General features: G+C 41.1%; 1 protein-coding gene across 2 annotated transcripts in view; it reads right to left on the bottom strand.

The window, feature by feature from the left end:
• Window positions 1-14747, bottom strand: part of clocka (clock circadian regulator a) — a 70951-nt gene that overhangs the window by 14414 nt on the left and 41790 nt on the right. The window contains exons 3-10 of one of the 2 annotated variants that reach the window (XM_084185466.1): window positions 14183-14247; window positions 13674-13918; window positions 11900-11991; window positions 6457-6519; window positions 6180-6328; window positions 4259-4350; window positions 1444-1533; window positions 1187-1307 (exon numbers count right to left, since the gene is read on the bottom strand). In XM_084185466.1, coding sequence (XP_084041592.1) covers window positions 1187-1307; window positions 1444-1533; window positions 4259-4350; window positions 6180-6328; window positions 6457-6519; window positions 11900-11919 — 535 coding nt within the window. In that variant the 5' untranslated portion in view covers window positions 11920-11991; window positions 13674-13918; window positions 14183-14247. The remainder of the gene's footprint in view (window positions 1-1186; window positions 1308-1443; window positions 1534-4258; window positions 4351-6179; window positions 6329-6456; window positions 6520-11899; window positions 11992-13673; window positions 13919-14182; window positions 14248-14747) is intronic. The other variant, XM_084185467.1, reaches the window with a different exon arrangement.

Below are 14747 nucleotides of genomic sequence, written 5' to 3' on the forward strand. Positions count from 1 at the left end.
TACTAATTTATTGCCACCGGGGCCCGCTGGTGTAACTGCTTACTGACTATACACTGTAACGTTACTGCATGATTGTAGCGGGTTTACTATCGCGTTAGTTATATTAGCTATGTTGACTATGACGTTACTTTAGCTAATATGGGGACAACGATGTAGGCTGTGTGTAGCGGTTATGATCTGGTTTCGAAAGTTTTTTCCGCCAGGTAACATACAGCTGATGTGTTGTGCATTGAAGTCTACAAATGAAGAGAAAAGATGAGAGGAAGAGAGCGCATAGATGTGAGAAGGAATATAACGTGGTTGCTATTAAAGTGAACTGTGTTTACACGTGATCAGGGGTGTATTCATTCTGCCGATTCTGTTGAAAAACTTTTCTTAAACGGAAGCAAGCGGAACGAGCAGGGTTAAATATACCTTAATTTGTCCAATAGAAACTCTCATTTGCAACTGTTGGACTAACGATTACACCCTAGATCAGCTAGATGCAGGCAAGAGTGTGCAAGGCGATATTGAATGTGTCACTGTCTGTCCATGTGTCACGGTCTGTCACCTAAAAAAAATCTCTCAACCTGTGTGCACCTACGTTGTAAACCTTCATTCATAGGCTAGGTTGTAGCAACCTCATGATGGGTATAGAAAAAATGTGAGTATCATGTAGTAGCCTAAACCTATCGGTGTTACATTGAACTGGGTGAATGGAATATGAATGACAGTCATCCAATATGCTGTAATAAAAATAAGGCCATGCTCATTAAAAAAATGTTTAAACGTCCTCCCTCATCATAAACGGCACTGACCGCCACTGATATGCACATACATTTATACTGACTCTACACACATGCAGGCACACCCACTCACACACAAGCTGCAGCTACTGTTTATCTTATATCCTGTTGCCTAGTCACCTTACCCCTATACATACAGTATCTACCTCCATCACTCCAGTATCCCTGCACATTGTAAATATGGTATTGGAGCTGACCCTGTATATAGTATGCTTACTTACTTACTGTGTTTTTCATATTTCTTCTTATTTCTCGTGTGTTTTTTCTAGTATTACATTGTTATTGATTATTGCATTGTTGGGTTTTGAGTTTGCTAGAAAGGCATTCAACTGTACTTGTGCATGTGACATTAAAATTTGAAACAGAAAATTAAACAATACTAAAACAGCTCCAGCACTTACTCTTGAGATACTCTGGCGTTAGGGTCTCTCCCTCCAGTATGTGAGACGACAGGGCTTTATACACGTCTGAATGTTCCCCCAGGGGCAGGAAGTTCAACAGGTTCTGATCCACCAGGTCAGACTGAAACACACACACACATGGATGTCAACCTAAGTCATGTATGTCATCCTTGGTCATGGATGTCAACCCTTAGTAATGAATAACAACAACCTTACATAGGCATTAAGTCATGTTTATGAACAGATTGAATACTCACAGGAAGATGTTCCAGTAGAGATGTAACACTCTCTGAGACATAGATTATGTTCCCATCAGTCATAATTGCTAGGAAGAAGCCGTCTAACGCCTAGCAGATACAAAACAGTTGTTAAAGCACCATCTACTTGCAATATAGAAAATTACAAAGTAAACTATGTAGAAAAAAGGGTACCATTGCACTTAACTTTTAACTTGAATAGTCCTTGGTGTGTTAAACCAATAAGCAATGAAGTCCAAAAAACAAAGGGTGGTTTGCACACAAGCATTTACAGTTGAAGTCGGAAGTTTACATACACCTTAGCCAAATACATTTAAACTCAGTTTTTCACAATTCCTGACATTTAATCATAGTAAAAATTCCCTGTCTTAGGTCAGTTAGGATCACCACTTTATTTTCAGAATGTGAAATGTCACAATAATACTAGAGAGAATGATTTATTTCAGCTTTTATTTCTTTCATCACATTTCCAGTGGGTCAGAAGTTTACATACCCTCAATTAGTATTTGGTAGCATTGCCTTTAAATTGTTTAACTTGGGTCAAACGTTTCAGGTAGCCTTCCACAAGCTTCCCACAATAAGTTGGGTGAATTTTGGCCCATTCCTCCTGACAGAGCTGGTGTAACTGAGTCAGGTTTGTAGGCCTCCTTGCTCACAGACACTTTTTCAGTTCTGCCCACAAATGTTCTATAAGATTAAGGTCAATGCTTTGTGATGGCCACTCCAATACCTTGACTTTGTTGTCCTTAAGCCATTTTGCCACAACTTTGGAAGTATGCTTGGGGTCATTGTCCATTTGGAAGACCCATTTGCGACCTAGCTTTAACTTCCTGACTGATGTCTTGAGATGTTGCTTCAATATATCCACATAATTTTCCTTCCTCATGATGCCATCTATTTTGTGAAGTGCACCAGTCCCTCCTGCAGCAAAGCACCCCCACAGCATGATGCTGCCACCCCCGTGCTCCACGGTTGGGATGGTGTTCTTCGGCTTGCAAGCTTCCCCCATTTTCCTCCAAACATAACGATGGTCATTATGGCCAAACAGTTCTATTTTTGTTTCATCAGACCAGAGGACATTTCTCCAAAAAGTAAGATATTTGTCCCCATGTGCAGTTGCAAACCGTAGTCTAGCTTTTTTATGGCGGTTTTGGAGCAGTGGCTTCTTCCTTGCTGAGCGGCCTTTCAGGTTATGTCAATATAGGACTCGTTTTACTGTGGATATAGATACTTTTGTACCTGTTTCCTCCAGCATCTTCACAAGGTCCTTTGCTGTTGTTCTGGGATTGATTTGCAATCTGTTTGTAAACAATAAGTAAGTAGATGTCCTAACCGACTTGCCAAAACTATAGTTTGTTAACAAGAAATGTGTGGAGTGGTTGAAAAACAAGTTTTAATGACTCCAACCTAAGTGTATGTAAACTTCCGACTTCAACTGTATATAAATATTCATTTTTAGTTTTTTAACCTACAGTGTGTGGGTGGCCTCTGGACCTGTTTTAAAACTGGCTGCTTTAACCCACACACTTTTTTCTCTTGTTTACACAGCAGACAGGGGAAAAAATTCACACAGACGTTTCGTTGTCAACCTTCTTCAGTAAACTATGAACAAAAACATGTTCAGAATGTTGCTACTGCTACTGACATCCTTTTTTGACTGACATACTTTCTTTGTACACTGAACAAAAATATAAAACGCAACATGTAGTGTTGGTCCCATGTTGCATGAGCTGAAATAAAAGATCCCAGAAATGTTCCATACGCACAAAAAGCTTATTTCTCTCAAATGTGGTGCACAAATGTGTTTACATCCCTGTTAGTGAGCATTTCCCCTTTGCCAAGATAATCCATCCACCTGACAGGTGTGGCATATCAAGAAGCTGATTAAACAGCATGATTAAAGGCCACTCTAAAATGTGCAGTTTTGTCACACAATGCCACAGATGTTTCAAGTTTTGAGGGAGCGTGCAATTGGCATGCTGACTGCAGAATTTAATGTTCATATCTCTACCATAAGCCGCCTCCAAAGTCGTTTTAGAGAATTTGGCAGTACGTCCAACTGGCCTCACAACCGCAGACCATGTGTATGGCGTCGTGTGGGCGAGCGTTTTGCTGATGTCAACGTTGTGAATAGAGTGCCCCATGGTGGAGGTGGGGTTATGGTATGGGCAGGCATAAGCTATGGACAACGAACACAATTGCATTTGATCGATGGCAATTTGAATGCACAGAGATACCGTGAAGAGATTCTGGAGGCCCATTGTCGTGCCATTCATCTGCCGCCATCACCTCTAATTTCAGCATGATAATGCACGGCCCCATGTCACAAGGATCTGTACACAATTCCTGGAAGCTGAAAATGTCCCAGTTCTTCCATGGTCCGCCTACTCACCAGACATGTCACCCATTGAGCATGTTTGGGATGATCTGGATCGACGTGTACGACAGCGTGTTCCAGTTCCCGCCAATATCCAGCAACTTCGCACCGCCATTGAAGAGGAGTGGGACAACATTCCACAGGCCACAATCAACAGCCTGATCAACTTTATGCGAAGGAGATGTCGTGCTGCATGAGGAAAATGGTGGTCACACCAGCTACTGAATGGTTTTCTGATCCACGCCCCTACCTTTTGTTAAGGTATCTGTGACCAACAGATGCATATCTGTATTCCCAGTCATGTGAAATCCATAGATTAGGGCCTAATGAATTTATTTCAATTGACTGTTGCATTTATATTTTTGTTCAGTATAGATCCTACTTAGTGAAAGGATGTGCATACTACTGCACTTTGAGTGTGTCGACTGCCACTCTCACCTCCAGCATCAGCTGTGTGAACTCTTCATTGCTAAGAAAAGGAGGTTTCCAGTCCTGTCGAATCTCACTAGACTCCGACTGCGTAGCGATTTCTGACAGAGAGAGACACAAATAGGGGAATCACTAGCGTGAAGTACTCAAACAGCTTTGTTAAAACTAGGGGTTGGAACCGGTTTAGGGAACAGAACCGAAAACCGGACAAAAATGTTTTTCCGAAGAACAGAACCAGAACCGAGAACGAAAGTGATCTATCCATGGGTTGCACGTTTCATCACAATAATTGTTTTGAACATTCGTTTTAGAACAGATGCCCAGATGAGCATTCTAGTCAATACAGTCTTAATAGGTGGGGAGGACGATCTCATCTCAAGTGCATTACTGTGGCTTGGAAACACAATTACATTTCAAAAGGAGGCAAATAATTAGTAGGACATGTTTTTGTCATCATTGTAATGTCGCCAGATTGACTTTAGATGCAGTATAACTTTAGCTAGCTAGCTATGATTGAGGGGAGAGCGCTGACATTTTAGCTAGCTTAAAGTTAGCATTGCTAGCTATTTCTGACTAACTTTGCTAGCACATGGCAACATTGCCATTTCTCTAAAGTAAACTTGACAACATCATAATGCCAATGTTGTTGTCTACGAATTATTTGCCTACTTTAGCAATGCCATCGTATTTCCAGGCCACTATAGTGTAATTTTGACAAAACAGTCATTAGTCCCCGTTCAGAAAGACTGAGCATTAACCATCAGTCGGATATCAATATGCTGCGGCATCTGTAGAACCTTGATAACAATGGCAATGACGTGACCGAGTGACGGAGGTGCAATCCATGAATATTGTTGAACAGAACCATTATTTTAAAAGCATGGGAACTTTCCAGTCCCACAAAAAATGCAACAAAGCGCCCATGCAAAGAAACTTATTCCAGTGTCGGCCTGTCTGCCAGCTGAAAATCTTTACCAGTGTGTTCAAGCTACCGGCCCCTCGCCCTCCATCCAAAGCATGCATAGTCTATTGTAGTTACTGACGTTACAGGCGTGACTTAGAAATTAGGGAGAGAGATTTTTAATTAGAGAACAATGGATTCACTTTTTCCATGCAATTTAAGGATACTATATTTACAGTATCATGTTTCACATTGGATATATTAACTACAAAAAGGTAACGATTTTATTTTAATTGTGGTGCTGCTCTGCACACACAAGTTTGAAGCTCTTGAACACTCTAGCCGGCATTATGAGTAATGTAATGGAACTGAGAGTCATGATCAAGAGCTGGGTCTGGTCTGTTAGTTAAGCCAACTCTCTGAAGTTCAAAGACATTCAAAGTTCCTTTATAGAAGCCGCTCCTCCGTAGGTATAATTCTGTGGGCTTAATTCAGATAATATATGTCATAACAACAAGATGCCCAGTGCGGCAGGTAGCTTAATGGTTAAGAGCATTGTGCCAGTAACCGAAAGGTTGCTGGTTCTAATCCCCGAGCCGACTAGGTGAAAAATCTGTCGATGTGCCCTTGAGCAAGGCACTTAACCCTAATTGCTCCTGTAAGTCGCTCTGGATAAGAGCGTCTGCTAAATGACCTATTTATTTATTCCTCACCCGCCAAATTTCAGTCGCATGTCGCACACTAGACTTGTCTGTCCAATACATGTACATTGCTTGCCTGCTCCATAGCAAGCTGCTCTATCCATTTGTGAAGTAATTTTCGAGCTACATGTTTAAAAAAATGTTGATTTCAGAAGTTTAAAAAGGAACAATATAAACAGTTACTTTTTTGGGGTTCGAACCGGTTCAGATCTTTATTTTGCTGGTTGGAACAGTGGAATCATTTCGGTTCCCTGGTTAAAACAGTGAAATGTTCCTATTTTTCCAGACATGTTGATGTCCAAGGGCTAGAAGGAGGAGAGGTCCTTACCTTTATGCTTGCGCAGGAAGTCGATGCTCTTCTGTAAGATGGTAGACTTGTCCATCTTCCGAGTGTTGCCCGGCAACATGGTAGCCAGCTCCTTGATGAGGACATTGAACTGGTCTCTGCGCTTCTTCTCAGACTTGTTACGGGACACTCTGGAGGGTTGGAGATGTTAAACATAAGAATACACATACTAAGATGCAAACAAAAACAACACAATGATCCAACTAAGCCTTGTACAGAGTTCCCTTTAATGGAGTGCTGGAGCTTATTAAGACCTCACCGTTTTGCTTTGTCCTTTTCATCTTCTTCCATTAACCCATCAAAGATACTGCTGGCGTCATCCCTGCAAAACAACCAACCAACCAGTCAAACAACATCCTCCAATCCTAAACCTCTACTCAATAAGGACCAGCCAATCACATACCACGGCCCCAAAACAATTTAAAATCTATTTATTTAAATGTAGTGCACTAACTTTACATTTACTTACACTTAAATAATGTCAGAGGAATATTATAACATATATTCAATTACAGACCAGAACAAAAAAACCTTGACAATGGCATTACAAAATAATTATTTTGGGCCAAACATAAGAGGTGCAGATAGCATTGGCCAGACTGCTACCTCAGCCCAGGCAGTAAAGGGCAGTGCCAGACTCAGTCTATATTTAGACAGAGACTTGTGCTCTGTGACTCAGCTGCTATCAAGGAACAAAGGCCGGGGATGAGACTCATTTGCCTTGGAAGGGAGAACCATTCGCTTACTCAGCCGACCAAGACTGACATCACTAACGTATGTCAAATGGTCATTATTAGGACCTTGACAAGTGGCATTGGCAATGTTCTGCCTGCAGTTAGAAAATAATAATAAGTACAGTGTGGATGAGACCTATTGAAGCCTATGGTGCTGTGTATACGTGCCAATATGCATGTAGCTGTGCGTGTGTGTGTACATGCAGTAAATGTTAATATGTACACCTCCAAGAAAATATTTTAAAGTACTCGTCTGTCTGTCTACATGCATTGCATGCGTGGATATGCAGGTGCACTTTCCTCAGGTCCAGGTGAGGGGTCACTGTGCTCCTCAGTCCTTCCAGCCAGTACCATAGATGTTTATTGGCCAACCGGAGTCACTCCTGAGGTCTATTTTCACTGCACACTTCCTCCCTTTCAACAATCATTCATGAATCACTGATCGAGATTCCTTGGAGGGGGGAAATCATGCTAATGCACATGCGTGCTGATCTGAGCCTGTGCCATTCTGTGGAATGAGGTATACTGGCACACTTTCTGTATGTGTGCATCTGTCCCCATATTTGCCCTTATGCGTTTTGGTGCATGCTGTGTGAGTATGAAAATAATGTTTTGTGTGAGTGTGTGTGTTTTTAACCCCAGAGCTGCTACGATCAAATCAGCTTCAATTACACTCACCAATGCTATTTTTAGACGAAGCCATTAACATCAACAATGTAGAAACCTGATGGTTTAATATCAAACAGTAATAAAGACACAGTAAAAACAAGCACACAGCCACGGACAGATAAGTACAGCCAGGCTCTGGCTTATCATTAGCCCTAATGGTGTTTGCACTCATATGAGAATGAATGGGACTCGGGAGAAATGTGAACTGATATAGACGGAAAGACCTTTCTTTTTACATTCCCCTTGCTGGAGGCATCAGAGCAACAACAAATGCCCAAGAAGATGCCACCCGACTAAATGAAACTCTACCCATAGTACACTATTAAATTAGGCCACCTAAAGCTGGCAGTGTTTTATTATGCTGCCATGTAAAACTTGAGGATTGGGTATTTAAGCTGGTGTGAATAGTGTGTCGACAGCTCTACCCTCTGCCTTACAGGGGCAGAGCTACAGAGGACCGGAGGGCTATATGGGTGTGGCAACAAAACACTATTTCTTTAAGTAGCAGCCAAAGAGGGTCAAAGTGTGAATAAGTAAATTGAGTTACATTTTTCTAACATTTACAGTGCCTTCAGAAAGCATTCATAGCCCTTGACTTATTCCACATTTTGTTGTGTTACAGCATGAATTAAAATTTTATTATATTTTTTAAATCTCACCTCCTACACACAATACCCCATAATGACAAAGAGAAAACATGTTTTTACAATTTGTTGACTATTTATTGAAAATGAAATACTTTGCAGAAGCACCTTTGGCAGCGATTACAGCTGTGAGTCTTTCTGGGTAAGTCTCTAAGAGCCTTCCACACCTGGATTGTGCAACATTTGCTCATTATTATTTTCAAAATTCTTCAAGCTCTGTCAAATTGGTTGTTGATCATTGCTAGACAACCATTTTCAGGTCTTGCCATAGACTTTCAAGTAGATTTAAGTCATAACTGTAACTCGACCACTCAGGAACATTCACTGTCTTCTTGGTAAGCAACTCCAGTGTAGATTTGGCCTTGTGATTTAGGGCAACTACAGTGTAGATTTGGCCTTGTGTTTTAGGTTATTGTCCTGCTGAAAGGTGAATTAATCTCCCAGTGTCTGGTGGAAAGCAGACAGAAACAGGTTTTCCTCTAGGATTTTGCCTGTGCTTAGCTCCATTCCATTTCTTTTTTATGCTGAATAACTCCTCAGTCCTTAACGATTACAAGCATACCCATAACATGATCCAGCCACCACTATGCTTGAAAATATGGAGAGTGGTACTCAGTAATGTGTTGCATTGGACTTGCCCCAAACATAACACTTTGCATTCAGGATAGAAAGTTAATTGCTTTGCCAAATTTTTTGCATTATTACTTTAATAATAATAATAATAATATGCCATTTAGCAGACGCTTTTATCCAAAGCGACTTACAGTCATGCGTGCATACATTTATTATTATTATTTTTACGTATGGGTGGTCCCGGGGATCGAACCCACTACCTTGGCGTTACAAGCGCCGTGCTCTACCAGCTGAGTTTAGTGCCTTGTTGCAAACAGGATGCATGTTTTGGATTATTTGTATTCTGTACAGGCTTCCTTATTTTCACTCTGTCAATTAGGTTAGTACAGCCATTAAACTCTATCTGTTTTAAAGTCACCATTGGCCTCATGGTGAAATCCCTGAGCGGTTTCCTTCCTCTCCCGCAGCTGAGTTAGGAAGGCATTGGAAAACCTCCCTGGTCATTGTGGTTGAATCTGTGAAATTCAGTGCTCGACTGAGGGACCTTACAGGTAATTGTACAGTGAGGGGAAAAAGTATTTGATCCCCTGCTGATTTTGTACGTTTGCCCATTGACAAAGAAATGATCAGTCTATAATTTTAATGGTAGGTTTATTTGAACAGTGAGAGACAGAATAACAACAAAAAAATCCAGAAAAACGCATGTCAAACATTTTATACATTGATTTGCATTTTAATGAGGGAAATAAGTATTTGACGCCCTCTCAATCAGAAAGATTTCTGGCTCCCAGGTGTCTTTCATACAGGTAATGAGCTGAGATTAGGAGCACACTCTTAATGGGTATACAATGACCCAAAACACACGGCCAAGGCAACAAAGGAGTGGCTCAAGAAGAAGCACATTAAGGTCCTGGAGTGGCCTAGCCAGTCTCCAGACCTTAATCCCATAGAAATCTGTGGAGGGAGCTGAAGGTTCGAGTTGCCAAACGTCAGCCTCGAAACCTTAATGACTTGGAGAAGATCTGCAAAGAGGAGTGGAACAAAATCCCTCCTGAGATGTGTGCAAACCTGGTGGCCAACTACAAGAAACATCTGACCTCTGTGATTGCCAACAAGGGTTTTTCCACCAAGTACTAAGTCATGTTTTGCAGAGGGGTCAAATACTTATTTCCCTCATTAAAATGCAAATCAATTTATAACATTTTTGACATGCATTTTTCTGGATTTTTGTTGTTGTTATTCTGTCTCTCACTGTTCAAATAAACCTACCATTAAAATTATAGACTGATCATGTCTTTGTCAGTGGGCAAACGTACAAAATCAGCAGGGGATCAAATACTTTTTTCCCTCACTGTATGTGTGCGGTACAGAGATGAGGTAGCCATTCAAAAATCATGTTTGACACAATTATTGCACACAGAATGAGTCCAAGAAACTTATTATGTAACCTGAATGCAAATGTTTACTCCTGTACTTAATTTAGGCTTGCCATAACAAAGGGGTTGAATACTTATTTAATACGCATTTCAGCTTGTCATTTTTTATTAATTTGTAAACATTTCAAAAGTCAATTCCACTTTGACATTATGGGGTATTGTGTGTAGGCCAGTGACAAAAACATCTCAATTTAATCCGTTTTAAATTCAGGCTGTAACAAAACAAAATGTGAAAAAAAGTAAAGGGATGTGAATACTTTCTGAAGGCACTGTACATCAAACACCAACTATCACCCTAACCTGTAAATCACTTATCTTCACTGTATTTAACAAGGCAAGTCCATTAAGAACAATTTCTTATTTACAATGACAACCTGGAAAGGTATAGTATATCCCTGACTGGAGGAAAAGTATACCAGGGTTGGGGTCAATTTGGAATATCTGAATTTAATTAATTTCAAACAATTAATTTGAATTCGACACACCCATAGGAAGAAGAATTTGAATTGAATTTGAATTTAAAGAAGTAGAATTTAATTCAAAGCAATTCAAATCAATTCAACTGAGACGTGAAACATGAAAGTCTCATGCATTCGACAAATCTTTTATCAAAAGGATATTCCACTTAATGCAATGAATACTCAGTCAATATTCATGTAATAATAAGGAATTCCCCTCAACCACGCCCACAAATTGAGGAAAACAAACATTCTTTGCCATTGACCCCCAGTGTAAAAGAGCCATCTTCATCATACATTTTTTGTTATACAGAAATATCAAAACATCACGAAAAGCTGCTGTGTTGTTCAATGTAGATGTTACCAGGTCAAAAATCCCGACCTACGATTCGCAATACTCCCACGTAGGGAAATAGAGCCTGCAAGAAGAGCCCTGTGGCTTCAGGCTATTCAGCGTGGGAGAGTGGGAAATGTGGGGAACCCGGTGTCCATGTAGGCTACACATGTGTGGAAAACATTTCATCACAGGTAAGACATTTATCTTGTTTAGTATAGTTTGTTTGTAACTGCACTCACTCCTTTTTAAATTTTTTACCCTTATTTTTACCAGGTACGTTGACTGAGAAAACATTCTCATTTACAGCAACATCATTTTTCTGATATTTAAAAACATTAAGGGAATTATGAATTATTATAGACAACCCACATGACAGTGGAGGTAGAGTTCAGTGGTGCCTGACAGAGAGGCCCCTCTGTTGCATTAGACGGCATGCACACAAACACACAAACTGAGGGAAGAGAAAAACACCACCCACTCAAAATGGAGCAGGGATGAGTGGCATACTAATCCTGGGGTTAAGAGCGGGAGATCCCGTGCTGGTAGGATACAGGGACACTCCCGCTGTCACTCAGCTAGCCAGCCAGTTAAAACAGGTCCAGAGCCACAGAGTCCACCCACACACAGGTCAGTCAGTCACACACACCTAAAACGTTGCTTGAAATCACCATGGGGACTGAGTGCAGCCAAGGTGAAGCTCCGATTACGATATATTTTTTTTTACTCCTCGGTTAAGGATTTTTAACCACAGGTGATTTCAGAGACAGTGTCTCAGTTACCAGTTTGATGAGCAGGTAAGGTAGGATATTTATTTCTCTCAGGTGTAGGAGGAGATTGGTAGACTGACTCACCCGCCTATGCTGGAAGTCATCTTGTAGCCTGTTCAGGGTCGCAGTGGTGGAGAGGGGCCTTTTAATCGTGAGGTAGACATTTGTGAATTAACCTGTCAGAAAAAGCGAGATTAGCAGTGAAATGGCCTGAAACAAAAAATGATGTACAGTACCAGTCAAAAGTTTGGACACACCTACATTATACTTCTACATTATAGAATAATAGTGAAGACATCAAAACTATGAAATAACACATATGGAATCATGTAGTAACCAAAAAAGTGTTAAACAAATCAAAATATATTATATATTTGAGATTCTTCGAAGTAGCCACTCTTTGCCTTGATGACAGCTTTGCACACTCTTGGCATTCTCTCAACCAGCTTCATGAGGTAGTCACATGGAATGCATTTCAATTAACAGGAGCCTTGTTAAAAGTTAATTTGTTGAATTTCTTTCCTTCTTATTGCGTTTGAGCCAATCAGTTGTGTTGTGACAAGGTAGGGGTGGTATACAGAAGATAGCCCTATTTGGTAAAAGACCAAGTCCATATTATGGCAATAACAGCTCAAATAAGCAAAGAGAAACGACAGTCCATCATTACTTAAAGACATGAAGGTCAGTCAATACGGAACATTTCAAGAACTTTGAATGTTTCTTCAAGTGATCTCGCAAAAACCATCAAGCGCTATGATTAAACTGGCTCTCATGAGGACCGCCACAGGAAAGGAAGACCCAGAGTTACCTCTGCTGCAAAGGATAAGTTCATTAGAGTTAACTGCACCTCAGATTGCAGCCGAAATTAATGCTTCACAGAGTTCAAGTAACAGACATCTCAACATCAACTGTTCATAGGAGACTGATGAATCAGGCCTTCATGGTCAAATTGCTGAAAAGAAACCACTACTAAAGGACACCAATAAGAAGAAGAGACTTGCTTGGGCCAAGAAACATAAGTAATGGACATTAGACCGGTGGAAATCTGTCCTTTGGTCTGATGAGTCCAAATTTGAGATTTTTGGTTCCAATCGCTGTGTCTTTGTGAGACGCAGAGTAGGTGAACGGATGATCTCTGCATGTGTGATTCCCACCGTGAAGCATGGAGGAGGAGGTGTAATGGTGTGGGGGTGCTTTGCTGGTGACACTGTTGGTGAATTATTTAGAATTCAAGGCACACTTAACCAGCATGGCTACCAGAGCATACTGCAGTGATACGCCATCCCATCTGGTTTGCACTAAGTGGGACTATCATTTGTTTTTCAACAGGACAATGACCCAACACACCTCCAGGCTGTGTAAGGGTTATTTGACCAAGAAGGAGAGTGATGGAGTGCTGCATCAGATGACCTGGCCTCCACAATCACCCGACCTCAACCCAATTGAGATGGTTTGGGTTGAGTTGGACCACAGAGTGAAGGAAAAGCAGCCAACAAGTGCTCAGCATATGTGGGAACTCCTTCAAGACTGTTGGAAAAGCATTCCTCATGAAGCTGATTGAGAGAATGCCAAGAGTGTGCAAAGCTGTCATCAAGGCAAAGGGTGGCTACTTTGAAGAATCTCAAATCTGAAATATATTTCAATTGTTTAACACTTTTTTGGTTACTACATGATCCCATATGTGCTATTTCATAGTTTTGATGTCTTCACTATTATTCTACAATGTAGAAAATAGTAAAACTAAAGAAAAACCCTTGAATGAGTAGGTGTGTCCAAACTTTTGACTGGTACTGTATATCACACAGAATAGCCCACAGCCTCCATCCCTGAAGGGCAGCAGCACCCAGCCCAACCTTACCTCTTGTCTACCCTACTCTGTGGGAGGATGAGGAGTGTGGTGTAGGATGAAGGTCCAGTCTGTGAGGAGACACTGTGGGGAAGGCAGAGGTCTGTGTGCCCCCTAGGGGAGATGGGTTGTTATGAGAGTCACAGAGAGGATCCTGTGTCAAAGACCAGCTGTTGTCAACAGGTCCTTGCTGAGCTGAGCTTTCCGCCGGGTTCGGTTGTGGACATACCTCATGACAGCTACATCGGATGCTCTAACTGGTTACAAAACAGAAGACATTACATGAGTAAACCTTTGGAGTTTTCTATTTATTCAATCCCAAATGTACTTGTGTACCCTAGGTCCTTGTGTCTATCTGAAATGAATGTTTGGAGAAATGTTACATGGAGAAAATTCCACCTAGCGTATCAGTGGGCTAAGTGGCGCTATAATTCTCATGTGCCTAGGGGAAGGGTGTAGGGGTCAATTTGGGACTGTCTGTAAATCACACTGGTTAGTACAGAGCAGAGGTAAGCACTTACTGATCACATGGTTCGTCTGGAGCCGCTACAGCACTGGACTAGAAGATACCTTTTTCTTCTCAGATCTAAAATAAGAAAACACACATGACATTATACCCTGAAACACACGCACACACACACACACACCCACAACGTTATACCCTGAAAACAGACACACAAATAACCTTACATACAGACGCACACATAACCTTATACCCTTAGAGATGACACATGATGATGGAACAGCTGATTCAAAGAGATAGATGGGTCACAACAGCCACAGCCTCATGTACGCAACCAAAAACACAAACTGACATTATAAAATCCTTGTTTAGACACAGGCCCTAGTCTTTAAACTGATTAGCGGTCCTAATGATACCTACTTCTGCCAATGCAAGGATGTCTACAGTAGAGCTCGACTGACCAATATAAATCACTAATGGAGAGCTTTCCTAAAATGACCCAACAGATTGCAATGCCTGGATAGAACAGACCATCAGATTTAGTGTTAGACAAAATGTTAAACTATGAACACATTTTAGGAGAGAAAGAGAGAGACAGACATTAGGGTGTGGTGGGTATGGCT

Source organism: Coregonus lavaretus (genome assembly GCF_964263955.1).
Source record: "Coregonus lavaretus genome assembly, chromosome: 21".
Taxonomy (NCBI): Eukaryota; Metazoa; Chordata; class Actinopteri; order Salmoniformes; family Salmonidae; genus Coregonus; species Coregonus lavaretus.